General features: G+C 40.1%; 1 protein-coding gene across 1 annotated transcript; it reads left to right on the top strand.

Moving 5' to 3' along the window:
• Positions 1-9,160: 9,160 nt before the first annotated feature.
• Positions 9,161-17,042, top strand: LOC121878836. The gene is made up of 6 exons (XM_042385250.1): positions 9,161-9,366; positions 14,056-14,172; positions 14,503-14,615; positions 15,443-15,590; positions 16,249-16,389; positions 16,875-17,042. Exons 1-6 carry the CDS (start codon positions 9,282-9,284, stop codon positions 16,967-16,969), a joined length of 699 nt encoding a protein of 232 aa, XP_042241184.1. The 5' UTR covers positions 9,161-9,281; the 3' UTR covers positions 16,970-17,042.
• Positions 17,043-19,298: the final 2,256 nt, after the last annotated feature.

Below are 19,298 nucleotides of genomic sequence, written 5' to 3'. Positions count from 1 at the left end.
ATCCTTCCTTATTAACTCTGAGGATAAAAATCGTAATATTTTGTTGTTGTTGAAATTTTGATCTCTCTCTCTCTCTCTCTCTCTCTCTCTCTCTCTCTCTCTAGCGTCTCTCGGGTGAGGGCTGGAGGGTGGGGGTAATTAGTACAGGCAGCTGGACAAGAGAGTATCCCTTCACCTTATATTTACTTTCAATTTGGGCCCAACATATAGACAGAGGCTTATTCTATGTTGGTGTGTGTGTGTGTGTGTGTGTGTGTGTGTGTGTCATAAGAGTACGCACATGGTCACTTGGTTAATGAGGTGACCTTGTGCTACTTTTTTTGTCGTGTACATGACCAATGGAATCTCTCACACACACACACACACACACATTCCTAAACAACGTGTCGTTTGTCCTCACTTTCGGACCACCACCACGTCATGACTTAAGCAACAATTTCATTCAGTATTAAACGATCTTGGTACACACACACACACACACACACACACACACACACACACACACACACACACACATACGTACTAACACACACACGCACACACACACGCACACACACACACACACACACACACACACACACACACACACACACACACACACACACACACACACATACGTACTAACACACACACACACACACACACACACACTGCTAGACGATTGTGTTGTGGTGTAATACTGACGAAGTTCCGGGAGGTTTATCACGAGTAAGGGCGACGTATGTAAGATACTGGATAAGCTGAGGCAGGATTACCAGCCAGGAGGAGGAGGAGGAGATGGAGGAGGAGAGGGAAACAAGAAGAAGAAGGAAGAAGAAGAAAAAGGAAAAAGGAAGAAGAAAGAAGAAAGATGAAGGAAAAAGAAGAAGAAGGAAAAAGAGAAAGAAGAAAGAGAAAGGAGAAAGAAGGAGAAGAAGAAGCAGAAGAAGAAGAAGAAAGAAGAAGAAGAAGAAGAAGGGAGGAATAAAGAAAGGAAAGAATGTGATGAATACCCCGACCATCTCTTCGGTAAGATTATGTCAACACCCTATATATCTCTCACCACCACTCACGCCGCCAGCTAACAGTCGACCCCTTGTATGTGTCTCACCGTTCCCAGTCAGCCAGCCCCGCCCTCAGCTCCTATACACCACTTGTAACACTCACATCCATTACTGCTAGAGACAGATAGCTAAATCGACGTCGGTTATAAAGGACATGTTATCTCCTCCATTCCCTACTCTCATTTCCCACTCGGCGACCTTGCAGCCTCCCGCGAGTATCTGTCATCGTTGGGAATCTCTCAGATTAGTTCGGGTTGGAGAGAGAGAGAATGGCATCATACTGTGTCAGATGTCATGAGGGACGCTCGTTAATATTAGCGCAGATGTAATTATTGTTGCGTGAGTCGGGGATAGGGGAGTGGTTGGGTAGGGGAGGGAGGGGGGGGGTTAGTGGTTAGGGCTGCGTGGTGGAGATTGTTGTTGTTGTTGTTGTTGTTGTTGGTGGTGGTGGTGGTGGTGATGGCGTAGTTGCAGTGGGGTAATGTGGTGACGGTGTGTAACTAATTATATTTATTAAGCAATATTTCCCTGGGAGTTAGCGAAGGGGGTGGTCTACGGAGAGGGTGGTAGATGGTGGTGGTAGGGTATGGTAGGAGTAAGGCGGTGGTAGTAAGGCAGTATGGTGAGGGTAAGGCGGTGGTGGTAGGGTAAGGCGGTGGTAGGGTGGGGGGTGGTAGGGTAAGGGGTGGTGGTAGGATAAGGCGGTGGTGGTAGGGTAAGGCGGTGGTGGTAGGGTAAGGCGGTGGTGGTAGGGTAAGGCGGTGGTGGTAGGGTAGGGCAGGAACCAACCATATACGAAGCCGGATTAACGAGTGCCCCAGATACTGCTGTCAGCGGCGTCATCCTCACTCAGCAGGTGGCCCCAAATCCCTCACCACAGACACTCGACTAACTGTACCTAAAATTGACTTTAAATCCAATTAATTTTCCATTTGAGTATGAACAAATTACCCTTAACCATTAGTACTAATTACTCAAGCTAGTGTGAGCAATTACCTTCAATCATACTTTCTTTTTTAGCAATTTCTTGATTACAAAAATAAATGCAGATAACTATTCTCAAATCTCCCAAGAATTCTACTATAACAACGGACTCAAATGGTGTATGAAAGACCATTACTCATCCGTTTCTATACTGGAGTACGATACAAAATAAATCTTCTTGTGAAATTCTCTCCTCCATGAACGCCAGTGTCTCAGGAGAGTGGAATGCAGGGTGATTTATCTTAGTCAACACAGAGACATATAAAGGAGTCACACTACAAGACGCAGGTATCGTACACGTGAAACAATAATCACGAGAGACCATTAATTCTTCAATAGACACGTTACCGGGGATGGGTGTTAATGGACGACTGGACTAATGGATGAATGGTAATGGATGACTGGACTGATGGATGACTGGACTAATGGATGAATGATAATGGATGACTGGACTGATGGATGACTGGACTAATGGATGACTGGACTAATGGATGAATGGTAATGGATGACTGGACTAATGGATGAATGGTAATGGATGACTGGACTAATGGATGACTGGACTAATGGATGACTGGTAATGGATGACTGGACTGATGGATGACTGGACTAATGGATGAATGTAATGGATGACTGGACTAATGGATGAATGGTAATGGATGACTGGACTAATGGATGACTGGACTAATGGATGAATGGTAATGGATGACTGGACTAATGGATGAATGGTAATGGATGACTGGACCAATTTGGGGGTAATGATAAGTAGGAACCTAGAACCCAATGAGCAATGCGTCTATGGACAACAAAATGCTAACAAAGTACTAAGATTCATTCATTATCTAGAAGCGTTAGCGACAGTAAAGTGAAGTTATTCTTAAACTATATCTCGCACATGTTAAATCTCACTTGGATTATGCGATTCAGTTTTGGTCAGAATGGATAACGATTACCTGGAAAGCTTTCGGAGGAGGATGACAAAGCTAACCCAGGAACCTTGGGTATAGAGACATTAAAAAAATCTAAATTTGTATTCTCTTGAGAGACGTAGAGTGAAGGGCGATAAGGTTAAGTTGTATAAATGGAAAATGGGGTTAAATAAAGGTCTAATAATTAAGGTATTAAAACTTTAAAACCAGGAGTGAACACGTAGCGATGGTTTTAAATTAGATAAAATCAGATTTAAACGTAAAATAGGTTAAACATTGGTAAAAAAAACCAGTTGTGAACGAGTGATAAAAATAACCAAACATGATTATTAACTCGTACGTAACTGAGATTCTTCAAGATAGGTTGGACAGATATTTGCATGATAAGGTTTGGGTGCAAACAGGGTTACCAAGTAGGCTCGCTGTAATTTCCTCATTTAAAGGTTTTATGTTTGTGTACAGGTATGTGTGCGTGTATACAGTTGAGTGAAGAGAAAATGAGAGAGAGAGAGAGAGAGAGAGAGAGAGAGAGAGAGCGCTCCCCAGTTCTCTCTCGACAGTGACAGGTTCCCATGCTCCAACAGACAACAGATCATAATGGCCACACTTAGTGATGCTCGCTGTTTTTACGTAAATATTTGCAGTGAAGATTAACATGCGCGCTGAACAAACACAATTGCCAGAGATGTGTACCCCGAAACACACTTTAATTGTACCATAACCAACATAGTCTTCGTGCACGGGCCCGCCTCTCGGTAATAAACCAGAGGATGGTCAAGTGGCTGTGCAAGGAGAGGGAAGAGGGCGGGGCTCTCCATTACCCCCCCCCCCCCTCGTCCTCCTCATTCACCGGCAGAGTGGCTGGTGACGTGTGAGCGCTCATTAGTGCCGCCTCTCATGCCCCGTCTCGCTCTACCTCTGTGTCCGTTTGTCTGGCCGCATCTATGGTTGCTTATTTTTTTAGTGTGAACGCTAGAAAGAGTCGTTTACCATCGTGTCTATACATACATATATTTAAAACTTTTCTTGACAAACCCAAGACGTTAATAACCTCCGCCCGGTTGAGTTGACTACAACGGAAAAGGAAGTGTTTCTTATATAACAGAGTATTTCAGTTTATCTGGTTGACTATTTGTTAATGACCGTTTGGGGAATAGAGGAGATCTCTATAGTATATATACGGTATGTCTGTTTGTTGATGGTCAATTCGAGTACATAAGCGACGTCTCTATCTGTCAGTTTGTTTGTTAATGACCAGGGGGGTTGTGCTGTTAATGTCTCTATGGGTTAATAATTGCTTGACGGATGTGTTTATACTACACACACTGGCGGGGCCGTGTTGTGGGAGCTCCAAACTGGTGAGGACCCAGCGTACCGCCCGTCGGCTCCCAGCTCCAGAGGTTTTTATCGACCAATTAAGACAGTGTGAGTGATTCTTAGGGATGAGGGTGGGGTGGGTGTGGGGAATGAGTAGTAAGGAAAGGAAGGAGGAGGATAAGGGAACAAAGAAGGTAGAGATGCTGGGAGAAGGGGTAACAGATGCAGGAAGAGGAAAAACTGAGGATGAATTACGAGGAGAATATGAAACGAAGGAATAATAGGAAAGAAGGAATAAAGTAGATATAGAAAAGGGAGTAGGAAGGGTAAGTGTAGAGGAAGATAAAGTACGAAGAGAAAGAATAGAAGAAGGAGAATAATGGAGGAAAGAAGTGGGAAGGGTAGAATAGGAGAAGAAGGAGGAAAAATAAATAAAGTGTGAGAAACAATTCAGATTTGCCTCGCAAAGAGACTAGTTTATTGGGCACCCCCTTACATCCTGTGCAAGGGGTTGCCCAATGAATCAGACCCAGCCACTGAGGGAGGAGCACGGGTCAGTGGTGAGGTTTACACCTATTGTGATGGGTTGGGCGTGTAGCTCTGAGGTTCATGAGAGGGGCGCGTAAACACCGCCCCAAGCACACACCGGGGCCGCCCTGGGGCGTTTGATGACTACCAGCGTACCTGTGCATGCTCTTCTTCCTATTCAGTAAACGACCCCACGCCAAGTTACCCCCAGCGGGGTTCACGTCACCCGAGTTCTCTAACACGTCTCCAATTGCCAATCTAAAAGAAATTTTTCGTCTGTCTGGTTCTTTCCTTCCTTCCCGCTCTACCATTATTTTTTTATAAATATACTTTTTTCTACTATGTCAATCCTTACCTATTGATAAATCTTATCTAATAAACGCCATACACTAACGTTTATCCTTGTTGAGGAGAAGCTTATTTTATAGAGTTTGGAATTTTGATGAAAGAAAATGCTTAATAGCAAAAAGCGCGAATGTGTTTACCAGTTGCCTGTCAGCCATGCGAGATAATGATGTACAAAATAACATATTGACGGGGTAAAAATGTGAGTGAAGACAGGAGGGAAGGTAACCTGGGGAGTAAAGATTATATTATCTAACATGGGGAGAGACGTGCAGCCCCCGCCACAACCTCTTCCTCCTCCCCACCACCACCACTTACAGCAACCATTACCCATCCACCATTTACTCCCTTTATCACCATTATTTCCTATTCCTTTCCCATTCCTCTTCCCTCCATCTCCTCCTCATTTATTTTTTATTTTTCTTTCCCAGTTCAATACTATATTTTTTTACCTTTTTGCTATCTCTACCTACATCATCTCACCTGCTTCCATCTCCTCTCCCTCTCAGCACCCTTCCCTGCATCTCCCTACACAACTCCTCCCTCTTTATCTCTCTCATCAGCCCCGTCTATGTTTACAAAGTTCACGCTAATCGCCGAGAAAATTTAACAGTATATTACCAAACAATTTCTTAATGAGTGTTTAGTTCACCTGCCCTCTACTTACCTGAGATTAATGGTAGGTAAGCAAGAATGATTTATAAAGGCTGGTGAGGTATACCATCAGAACGGAATTTTTCTCAAGTATTCACAATATTGATGGTGTATCATCCTCAAGGTTAGGAGAAAATACCACAAAATTTATGACAATCCCTATTTTTTTTTATTATTGGAAGCCTTAAGCACGCGAGGTGGTGTACAGGGTTAGAATATAACATGTTGATTGATATAAATGTTATCACTACACTTATACGTTCATTTCCAAGTGCTGGCTTATGGCATATCAATGTATCACGACATAAAGCTTCACATACTTTTGTTTATCATTATTTAGCGGATGATACTTAAGATAAAGATGATAAACTGAAAAAAAATAATATCATGAAGACGAGTTACATGTTTACAGTAGAATAATACGACGGTAATGTGTATATTTTAACTGACGTATCTGAGTACTTCATACTAACGTGAACTATTCCAGATAATACTAATTGTTACATAATACTTCCTTGAGATAAATGTACAGTATATATCAGATGCCATTACGAGAGCTCCGGTGTCATGCGACAAATCTTCTGGGGTGATAAACCTTCCGGTTGTATAATATGCGCATGCGCAAGTTTTGCCAGGAAATTCTGTGTCAATATGTTGATAACTTTGTAGCTCCGAGTGTTAACTGAGCACCATCATAGACAGTGGCTTGATTCAACGTCATGTCAGCGTGGATAGTAACTTAGTTTGGGTAATATTTGCATTGATTCCAATGTAATTCGTTTCATAATCATACGATCCACTGGATCAGGGGTCTGACAAAGACAACTGTAGTTTTTAATGTGAATGAGGGACTACGACGTGCACTGCCAATGCAACAGAAGAAATGTTTTCATAACACACGTACAAAACCAAGGCGGAAGAAATATCGCAGGAAATCTCATGACCTTAGTGGAACGGGGTGGAGCGGGGCGGAACGGGGAAGGATGGATAGGGGGAGTGGGGGCAGAGCAGGGCAAGTAAGAGGGAGGCAAGTGTAAGCTGGAGTTAGTCCCAACTGTCGGCTGACTCGCATAAACAAATCTAACGACACAGTACCAGCGGTGGACACGAATGACGAGAATTCAATGTTTGTGCGCCAGAAAAGAGAAAACAAATGTACCAATGATCACACAAAATTCAGGAGAGAGACTTTAGATTAAACCCCTGGAAAACCTTTCACTCTCCACAAAATACTAGAACGTTTGGTTTCTATTCAACATATTTGTGCCACAAACGTGAAAATGTATTCAGTTTAAAGTGAGTGAATAATCACCTCTGGAGTGAGACTTTACCTACAAAGGGAGGGAGGAGAGGGGGGGGGTGAGAGTCAACAATGGTTCAGGGGAGAAATCTCTCGCAGGTGTGGAAGAAGAGAGAGAATCTATACTCTATAGAAAGACAGTAAGGGATGATCATGGGTTCAGGAGTCATCTGTTTAAAAGATATGACTCCGAAGGACAAATGACTGTGAAAACATGGGTTAACGAGACACTGCATATGAATGTTTATAAAAAGAGTGCAGTCATGGATGAGTGAGAAGAATGGGACTAGAATTTGGCAGTTATGAGGAAGAGAGTCGGGGAGGGTCGATGTCCTGTCATGAAAAAAATGTTAAAACAGGAGAGACAGTGTGGGAGAAGAGGGAGAAATGTGAAGAAGCTGAGGAATGAAAGAATAAAAAGACACAAGGAAGAAAATCAAGAAACCGGCGGTAATACAACTAATAAACCCGGTGTGTAGTTTGCACTTGCTGGGGAGTTTACCTGACCTGTGTTGAGGAAAGATTATCTTCACCGCACTGACTTGTTCTACTGTAGTGAGTCATACTTGATCATATATAGTTGATGGACACTGTTGGGCGGAAAGGGACGCGAGAATCAAGCCTTAGTGTTAATGGACCCCAATCCTTTTGATTACAAGTTGATGTATACCTAATTCAAAAGAGCCCCAATTCTTATGGCCCCAATCCCGTCTGGCTCTAATTATATGGAAGTGAAACCTTAGTAAGTCTTAATCAAGTTAATCCTAAGGTTTAGGTTAGGTTACGTTGAGCTACAGAAGGATTGGCACCTATTTGACCTGCAAACATAACACGAGAGGTTGAGACTTAGTACAAACATTGTCACACCCTGACTTCCTAATACTCTTGTCCCGGATATAATGTTGCCCAACACCTCGCTCCCAAATATACATTATGTGGGTCACTCTCCGCCCACCCACTTCATCATTCACGGAAGTTAGTCAGATTAACACGCCTTTTTAAATGACATTATATTAGAAAGATCATATAAGAAAGGATAATAATTAATACACAAAGCGGTTAGTATATAAGCGGGTATTGGTGGTTGTGTCTACAAGCCGTTTTAAGGTATTGTGTCTTGAGACCATTGTTCTAAACCATCGGTTCTTAACCAGGGGAAAGGGGGCACGCCCCCCCTAAGGGGGCCTGAGTAATTTCCAGGGGGGGGGGAGGGGGGGGCGAACCCAGAGCAAAAATAAGGAATGGCCTTAACAGGTGTGTGTATATCCCTATTTGGATTTTCGTAGGGGGGTTCTCGCTTCCCACAGATACTTCAAAATGTCGTAAATGATAACTACGTCAATCAAATAAAATTCCACTAAAAGTGACAGATTTAAGGTAGTAATAATGTCGGGAAGTGTACGATAATTTGATGAAGAAACGATAATTTTGAGGCTCCAATACGATAATTCACATTTGAAATTTTTTTAACACTGACTGCGCGGCTGCGACGATTTCAAGTGCCAGTCGCCCGCGACGTCTGTCCGTGACAACTTTCTACCTCTCACACTCACGCATTTCTTTCTTCAATTGAGCTATGATGTAGGGTAGACTTTTTATGAACGAAACAATAATGATAATTACATATATCAATTGAAAAAAATGCTAATTGTTTCATTTTAATAACGAGAATGAAATATGCTTACTCAAAAATGGATTGTAATCAAGGTTGTCTACTCTGAGTGATGTTTATGGCCATGTGGTGGTAGTGTTTATGATCATGGTTTTAGAATTTTGAGATTTAGAATTTTATATGAAGGAAGGAGGGGGGCGTGGAGATGAGGACCAACTGCTGTAGGGGACACGACCCTAAAAAGGTTAAGAACCACTGTTCTAAACTCTTGAGAGGTTGTTGGACAGCAGACGCTTGTCGCTAGAATATAAAATCAAAACATGACCTCAAAAGAAAACGAATGAAGTTTTATCATGTTCTCGTGAATTTGTGATGTGGCCTATTGATCTTCATATGGCCGGAGTACTGTACTGTACTGCGTCGCCAGAATCAATGCACATTTTTACGGGACTCACGTCAACCGAGTCAAGTACGCTCGCTGTCAACAAACTACGCCCCGACAGAAAACATTACAGTACTCAGTCCTCCTGCATCTTTGACAACACTCACCCTCCTTCTGTAACGCCTACGTCATGAAGACCTTGATGGTGCTGGTATTACTGTTATTGTCACTGGTGCAGGTTGTCCCGGGGCTCTACTACTACTGGCAGAACTCAAGTAAGTCTTACATGTACAGTCTCCTTCACTAGTGTGTTTACAGGGGCTAGTCAGGTTTTGTGCAGTGTCCTTCATCACTGCTTACAATTTCTCTCAATAAGAAGTTTGAACAATTATTATACTGTACAATGTTGGAGATAGAACACAGCCTTCTCTTCCTCATTGTTTCACACTGAACTAACTACTAAGTTCATCATTTACGAACACTGTAGCTTCCTGTTGCTAGTAAAGTTTTTTTTTTTTTTTTTAAGAATTGTGACTGATAAAATTCATTCATGCCTATTTTTCGACGGTATTTATTTAGTTTATTGTGTTCTACCATTTGAAAAAGGTTTTTAAAGACCAAAATAAGGAAACAATATTTTGGGGACCTCTAAGGCTCTTTCACTCCTAATTATCAAGCCCGACAGTGTTCTCCTTCCTTATTCCTTTCTAAAAACATTTTGTTGTTCAGATAACTTGCTGTCTATTTCACTTTTCACTCTATTTGAAACATGTTTAATAAAAATTTGTAGACATGATTACAAATACAATACTAATTGTTCTAAACTGGGTGCACTCCAAGGCTCCTGGATTTTCAGGTAATAATACAAATATTTATTTTCTGAAATCACTAGGAAGGTTTCCTGTGTACCAAATAGAGTTGCATACTTTAGTCAAACATTTCATCTTATTCCGATCCACTTTTTATAAACTTTGCTGGAAGATTATTAACTCCACAAGTTTCATAATTTTTCTCACATTATCTCCAACTAATATTTCCGAAACTGGTAGCTTGATCTTTATTTCCCTTACGTTGTTTACATTCACTGTATCATTATCATGGTACAGTGCTTTATATATATATATATATATATCATGTAGATCCACAATGAAATCGTGGGAAAGATAAATCTTGATAAAATTACACAGGAAAAGGGAAATAACGGAGCACCTTAGCTTTCGTCTTTATTCAAGACATCTTCAGAGGCAACTGGATTACATGGACAGAGAGAGGCTTAAATATACAGGGTGACCTTATTAAACATGAGGTCAGGTCATAATGATGTCATCCACTAATCCCCACACCAACACGTGTTGGTGTGGGGATTAGTGGATTTCTGGCATCCCTCCCCCCTCTCTCTATACATTTTCCTGATATTGTGTCTCCTGTCATCATCTTTTATATTCTTGCATTTCCTATTTATAAAATTTTCTCTAGCCTCTCCATAGTCCTTTTTAATATTTTGTTTCAAATGTAATTTGTGATGCACTCACTCTCAGCCTCGTTCCTCTTTTGAACTATACAAGTAAGTGTTCCCCCGACTGTTAGTATTTCTTTGATCAAATACCAATGCTGTTTTATTTCTTGTTATTCAAGTCCTTGTAACAATCCCGACAATCTGTATTGGGTTGTAATTTTATATTATGTCTGTCTCTGTTTTCAGATTTTCTAAGTCCCGTTTATATAATCTAACGTTTTTCTTATAAATATCAGAAGTTTTATCCAAACCAAAATCATAACTGGAACATGGTGTGACCCACAGTCTGCCCCTGGATAGATCTTAATTTGGGTTCAAGTTTCTTAATCTTATTTAGTTCCTGACAATATCTATGTCTAAAGATGTCTAAAGTGTTGTTAGTTTATGTATATGCACACGTACTATCTTGATTTTCTTATGAAAGTCATTTAATCTGTTTGCAAGTTTAACTAACTCTGACGATGTAGCTTTCAAATTACAGTTTAGGGGGTTGACTTAACTGCCAGGTATAAGTCTAGATCACCAATTTCAGTTGAAATAATTAAGGTCGTCTTATACACCAGGTCGACTTATACAGTTGCAATATACGGTATCTAGGCTATGCAGTCCTACTTCTGGTGGTTCCTTTCCTTTCCTTTGTATTAAAATCAAACATTATAATCTGACATTCAGTAAACATCACATCTTCTTATGTCTTCTTTAAACGTCTGTAAAACTTTTCCTAAATCCTCGTTATTATTAGTTGATGCACATGTCTGAAGTACTGGCAGGGCCGTAGGCTCAGCACTGGAACTTAACTAACAGAACTATCTGATACTGCTCAATAACTCTTTCCAAAGCTACACAACTTTTGGTTTACAAGAATACCAACACGCCTCCTATTCTTTCATCACCTGGATATATGGAGCAAACTTCTTTTTCATTAATATATTTGAACCTATCTTATTTCACATTACCCTTCAATGTCCCACTAAAAGCTTGTCATCCTCCTGTAAACATGTGTGTACTCTCCACTTTCATAATATAATGTTCTCATATCTCAAGTTCTTATATTGATTTTATGTCTCTTCATTCTTAAGCTTTTGGTGTTGTTTAATGTCCAAGACTTTGTTTTGTTGAGATAGTGTTTGCTTGTTCTCAGTTGTCACATGACCTGCACACAAGTCTTGATAAAACATCGGCTGAAAAATTACGAACTGCGGATCCTGATGAAAATAGTTTGGAAAGTTTCACTCCAATGAAATTATGTATTTTCGGTTAAGATTTGGAGTGGCCAAATTTAATACAGTTAGAACTGAGGCTTACAGTTTGATTTTATATAGAAGTTCTCAAAATGAAATCTAATAAAATCTTCCTCCTAAGATGTCCCCACACACAACGCTTTCGTGACGCCTGCTGGACCACCACTCCACGACCCCCTGACGGAGACACGATGATCCTCCCCATACTGGCCAGATATTTTGTAAATAATATTGATTATGTGTTAAAGGAATATCCTTCCTTCCTTCCTTAGGCTTTAGTAAGCCCCTTTATAATATTTATACTGTATATACTTGTCACACTTGCCAGATGCTTCTGGTGTCATTGTACAGGGGTACCTAGTGACAGCACTAGGATCCCGCTTCCTCTATCAAGGAATAAACAATTGAAATTGAAAAAATTGAATAAAATCTTAAAGACGTTTAACTTGTTGCTATAGATGTGTCTTATCCGTCACCAACTAACTTCTTGCCTCTCAAGTATTCAACAATACATCGGATCCTCTGGTCAAGGATATTCCCTCCATCATATACGCTTACCAGCTTAATTTACCAAGTGGTAGTGGTTGTGGTGGCAGTGAAGGTGGTGGTGAAGGTGGTGGTTGCCTAAGCGATAAATACTATCGGGGACACACACACACACCACTTGCACGCGCACACACACACCACTTGCACGCGCGCACACACACGCACACACACACACCACTAGCACGCACGCGCACACACACGCACACGCACACACACACTGTCGTGTCCATCCGCAAGTTGATCGTGATTCTAAATCAAAGACAAAATATTTATGTGCGCATATGAGATGACACCTGAAGGTACACTGTCATCATCTCTCCTCTATTCTTAGAAGTTTCGAAACAACTGAATTCATGAACACTAATCAATACACATACGGCCCTCTACACCAAGGTTAGACCCCAGTTTACGACACTAAGATCAACCACCCTAACTATATGTTGAAAAAAGGAGCATCTACAGTACAGGCGATATATATATTTTCTTGTATTGCGAAGGGCATGTTGTAACATTTGACATAACTTACTTCACATATCCTTTATACTCACTAATGACGTAATTACATTATCTCCAAGAGTATACTAATTTTATATTACAAAAAATAGATAGTGCATTATGCAACGACCATTGCTTGAAATATTACCTCCATTTTGATTACAATTTATTAGGCTACAGTATTTTCTTAAAGAAGATATTCACGTATGAAATAAATACAGACTCATCAGATCAGTACCAGTTCACTACACGTTAACGACACGATCAGTTCGACTTTGAGCTCACATTAACACTTAGGGTGTGATCTGAACGATTACCGCCCAAGGTATTTGAGTGATAGAAAGCCTTCCAGATATAGCATTAGTACAGTAAATAGGGTATAAACTATGTTGATTAATGTAAAAAACCCGGAAAATATAATCACATGAACCCCAAAAATCGTGAATTAGACGTGTTTCGTAAATGGTTACCACTGATAACTTTTCAGCATATACGTGGATCACGCGCACCTACTGTACAATAGATTAGATACAACCTAACCTAATCTAACAAACGTAACGTAACCTTACCTAACCTACAGCAAAATTTCGCTTATCGCCATTTTCCTAACAACCATAACGCGTTGTGGTTAGTTTTCGATCTTTTGCGCATGCTCCGCGGACGCGAATGCAACATCCATCTGTCGCACATACATACTGTACAATGATACATAAAAGTTTGTCATATTCCACCAATAAAAGAAGATTTGGAATATATATTTATTTACAGCATTTTCTCCTTCATCAAAGAACACCCACGGCCAGTTGGATCTACAAGGACCAGACTGACGAGCGGGCCCCAGTTGATGAGTGGACCCCTATTGACGAGTAACTGTAGCCCCTTTTGATGAGTGGCCCAAATAACGAGCGACCCCAATGACTAAAACATATAAACCACTTCAGTTTAAAACATGAGTTATTCATGTTAAAAGTCGAAAGCGGGTTGTCTCTTGACCCCGACGACCCATCAGTTAGAGGTAGTGTGGCGACAGCACTAAATACACTAAGCCTCTGGCACAAAATAAAGCACTCGACCTCCTCCGTTTCCCCATCTGAAAAGTTAGGTACTCATTTACAGCTGTGTTGATCAGTGTTGAGGGTAGTTTAATAAAAGTCTTCAATATCCAGGTCCTGGCCAGCGCTATATGAAGGAAGGCTCGTTAATGGTGAGTGTGGTGTCTGCCAGCACCACGTGCGGCATCCACTGTACAGAGAACGTCCACTGCTTATCTTTCAACCACAACGGTGAGTTAAAAAAAAAAAAAAAACCTCTTGCCGGTATTGTATCTTCTGGCTCTTACTCACGTCCATTACCATGAGGAACTATATGAAACACTTCCAATATTATGAGTAACTGTAAACAACTTGTATTAATATGTAACCTAAGCCCTGACCAACACAATCACACGCTTGTATCGTATGCAGAAGGTCGGACACAACCAATCAATAGTACTAATGTGTGAACTGTAACAGACTGAACTGACTTCATGATGTTCTGGTAGGAGGCATTGTTACACATGAGTTCTTTTTTATCTTTAAAATTTTATATGAACATTATGCTGAACATGCTGACAGGTGTCACGCAGGAGTGTGAGCTGCTGAACACGGTGCCTTACTTAGCGGGAGACCACCTGTATCTGGCCAATGAAACAGACTGGAGTCACTTTAGTGTCTACGTTCCTGAGAAGGTAATTACTACCAGATGAAATGCAATTGACAAAAACAAAAACAGATTTTATGGAAATTCCACCGGACAGATCCCATGGGCAAAATCCTACAGGGCAAAAACTAATATAAAGTTCTAATTCCCTGTAAGTTTAGATTAAGTTAGATTAGGGTAGTTTAGCATAGATTAGATCAAGTTAGGTTAGGTTATTACGTCGCATTATTTTGTCAAGTAAAAGTGCATATTTATTTTTCTTTGTCAATCTTCGAATGGACAATCCCAACCAACTCTTACTAGTCTTCTCCTTTATATTTATCATCATCAATTCTCAAAATATTAATGCATCCATCTCATCTTCTCAAAGTCTGCAACTTACTACTTCGGGAGTATTACATCCATAACAAGTATAAATATCTCCATATTGACGAGTGGCCCCATTAATGAGCGGCCCCATTGATGCGTGGCCCCTATTGACGAGTAACTAACCCCTATTGATGAGTGGCCCCATTATTTTTGTGCTCGTCCGTGCCAACTTTTCTAATACTGTACCCATGACGCTCCTCGCTACGTCAGAGCCAACTATCCGATCCGTACACAACAACTTATTTCTTATGTTATCTCCTGCTTATATCATGGATTACTTCTGTAAACAAAGATCTGCGCGACCAGCGACATCACTGATTTGCCTTGTAGCTAAGAGAATGTGTTTTGTACATTATGTTTATGAAAACTTGGAACAGGGGAGCCCTTCTGTTAGGCTCTACTCCTTCACCCTATAAACCAAGGATTTTTTTATTTATTTTTTGCTTCTCGTTATACTAGAGGTAAAGTAACACGTACCTTTGGCAGGTTTTTAACGCCACTGCCCTCTGTCCTGTGGGAAGTGTGTTGCTGCCCTACGAACAGCCCGCCTACTCGAAGCACGACTACGACCTACCGGGCTACGCCTGTACTGCACACACCTACGTCCTTAACCAGGTCGCCCTGGGCCATACTGGTCAGTACCATTATATCTGTACTATTACTTCCGTACACTAATAAATGTTATTATAGGATTAGGTTCGTTGTAATTGATTACAATGAGACGACAATACTGTACAATAATACCACTCATGCTAAACAAAAAATATCTTCAAAATACCAAAAGAGCGATTTTCCGCCTGAAGGGTGACTCCTCGCCGACTGCCTTTCAAGATTGAAAACTGTTTCTTCAGAAATCTGTCTCCGCCTCTCTCCAAAAATTCTAGCCATATCACTTCCACTTCTCACCAGAAAAATTCCCCGATGAATACGTCTATCTCCTACTCTTAAGTGACCCAATGCTTCAAGGGCGTCCTTCACCTCTTTAATTTAATTAATGGTTCACTATGTCTCTTGGCTAGAGTACTTAAGGGGCGTGGGTTTTTTCAGGATCTTTTGAAATCAATATTTTAAAACTATATTTTTTTACGACACATCATTTGGTCCACGCTTGGAGGTGCATGACGAAGTTTTCATGAGAGGATGATTTATCTGCACATGACAGTACTCGAACACAGAACTTGTGGATTATTTGGGTGTACTGAATATTTGTCTTATAATCGACCATGATTCTGGCCTTACAAAAAATAAAAAAAGTGTGACTACAAATACCGAACTTCCCCTTCATTCTACAGACTGCCGGATGGTCATTAAGTACGCTACGAACTTCCTAGGCTACGATCATTCTCAGTTCCCTCACAACACGCTGGACTTAGGCGACACCATGCCCCATTGCTACCATTACGGCTGTCTCAGTGTTGTCTGCTATGTCCGAGGTAAGTCTTCTCCTTGATTACCTTAAGCTAAATATCCTTTATGATTTAATGAATCGTCGTATAAATGTGTCTTATAATGAACTCCAAGTGAAGATAGTCTACTAAGTCTTCTATGCGCATTAATCGATTCTTTTTTCCTTGACTATTTCAGCCAGCCTTCACTCATATTTGTGGTAATCAAACTTTATTGATTGATATTTTGATCAAACCCTACAATATTTTTTTCCCCAAACCTTATTATTTTGTTTGTTTGCCCCTCACCCCCCTAAAAAAAAACTTCTATGTCTGGTTGAGCTCAGCAATAGCTCAACACAGAACATTTCTTGTTTTAACTACAAAGGTCATGGTCAAAACAGGTCATTAATGAAGGTCACCCCACCGATCGCTAATAAATATCTTGGTACAATAACAATAACATCAAGCTTTGGTAGAATATTAATCTAGATGTGTTATTTTACCTTATATCTCCTCTTCTTTTTTTTCAGGCAATTGCTGGATAAAGTATGAGTCTCACCTCAGCAAGAACACGGGACTAACTTCTCAAGCAAACGTTGTGTACTGGTATGCTGTCTGCCAGTAACACCTCGATACACATCCGCCACCACACTTACACCACTACCACCACACTTACACCTACATCACCACACTTACACCACTACCACCACACTTACACCACCACACTTACACTACCACCACACTTACACTACCACCACACTTACACCACCACCACACTTACACCACTACCACCACACTTACACCACCACACTTACACCACTACCACACTTACACCTACATCACCACACTTACACCACCACACTTACACCAACATCACCACACTTACATTTAAAGAAAAACAATCCTTTGCTACACTCAAGTCCAACAATGACGCTGATAAATACTATCCAGGACTCTTAAACCAAACCAAACCAAACCAAACCAAACCTAACCTAACCTAACCTAACCCTAACCAGACCTAAGCCTAATACTGTAACCGTATCATGAAACAACTTGGTGATGAATGTGAAGCAAGAATACAAGTGCAGACAGGCATTAGTCAATCCATTGTATACCATGATGAGATGTATGGAATTAGTAAAGTATATATATGGAGCCAGTAACGAGATGTAGCCGCTAGACTAAGGTTAGGATATAAGTACCTCTGGCAGTATGTCCCTCAAGTAGATGTGAAGTGTGCCTGCCAGACATACAGTATGGCCACACACTCCTACATTACGTCCTAGTGTGTGAAAAACTAGAATCTTTTAGGGACAGGTCCAATCATGCTGTGTAATGTGGATGCAATTGCACTGCACTTTTTCTGTGGTGACAAGATAGCCGATATACTAAAGCTGTATCCACATTTCGCATCTAGTAGCTAATAAACTTCTATGTGTTGAACTAAACAACAAAATACTGGAAATACTCTGTAACACTCAACGCCACACTATCCTGACCACTGGGGTCTGATAAACACTCTTTGTGGCCTCCGCTCTGTAATCCTTATTGTGCCACCGCTCACAGGATGAGTGTGGGGTGTACTATAAGCTTGCTGCTGTATGCTGTAAAATTCAAATTTAATTGGTGTAGTTTTGACAGACAGACAGACAGACAGACAGACAGACAGACAGACAGACAGACATATAGATAGATAGAAACAGACAGCATAGATATTCATTAACTAAAATAGTAATACAAATTTATTTTGATTCAATATCTATACACACAATGCAGGTATTCGAAAAACTGTACAAAGGCAGTGACCAGAACTGAGTGGAAATTCGAGAGAAGACAGGTGTTGAACGTCAGGTAAACGCAATTAACCTGATTATTTGAAAGACTCGGCTGAAAACGGATTATTTTCCACCATTTTACGTGTTGTTGTAGTAATAATAATAATAATAATAATAATAATAATAATAATAATAATAATAATAATAATAATAATAATAATAATAATAATAATAATAATAATGTTAATAATAAAAATAATAACAATAACAATAATAACAATAATAATAACAGCAACAATATTAATGATGAAGCAATAATATTAATAATAATAATAATAATAATAATTATAATAATAATAAATAAAATCCACTATTTCCAAATTAAAGTCAGACACTTCCCATATAATACACACCTACACACAAAGAACACCAAGTAACAGAAATACATTAAAACTACATAAGACTTGTGATCAAAAAAAGTTTGAAAATATGAAACTTATTAGAAGTGAAATAAGAAAATGGGAATAACTATTAGATATTTTATTGTTTCTTAATGTAAGGAGTTTATCACACTGTTTGTTCATTGTTTACACGCAGCGCCAGAACACCTTATACTGTACACAGGTCTTGGAGATCGCCTGAGTGTTTGTATTATAAGAACATCTTTTTTCCTCACTTGTGGGAGATCTTACACATCAATAAATGAGGACAATATAATGTTGCAGTTGTAATGCAAACATTTACGGAATCTTCACGAAAAGATACCCTGTACTGTGTAGGTTGTGTCATGGGCTACTTCTGCAATCTGTTTACTTTTTTTGTGCAGCAAGTTTGTCTACTACAACTTGGTGTTTGATGATTGTTATACTTGATTGTACTGTTCACCTTAATTAGTGTACAATTTGTAGAACTACGTCCCTGTGTATCCATCTACAACCTTTTTCTTGTTTGTTGTTGTAGTTATTGGATGTATTACCTTAAGTGATGCATAATTTGTGGAATAAATCTTACCTCTGAATGACATGTAATTCCATCCATTTAGTTTTACAGTAAAAAAAAACAGCAGTTCAGTTTTAGGTCTCGGAAAATTTTGACATTTAAGTTTATTCACCATAGATCGGAGGTTCTACTTCACAACAGAAAGTAACTCGGGTCCACTATGTCGAGGATGACATCCAC

Source organism: Homarus americanus, unplaced genomic scaffold (assembly GCF_018991925.1).
Source record: "Homarus americanus isolate GMGI-L3 unplaced genomic scaffold, GMGI_Hamer_2.0 scaffold56579, whole genome shotgun sequence".
In the NCBI taxonomy this organism is placed as follows: Eukaryota; Metazoa; Arthropoda; class Malacostraca; order Decapoda; family Nephropidae; genus Homarus; species Homarus americanus.
This window is presented reverse-complemented; position numbering and strand designations above follow the sequence as displayed.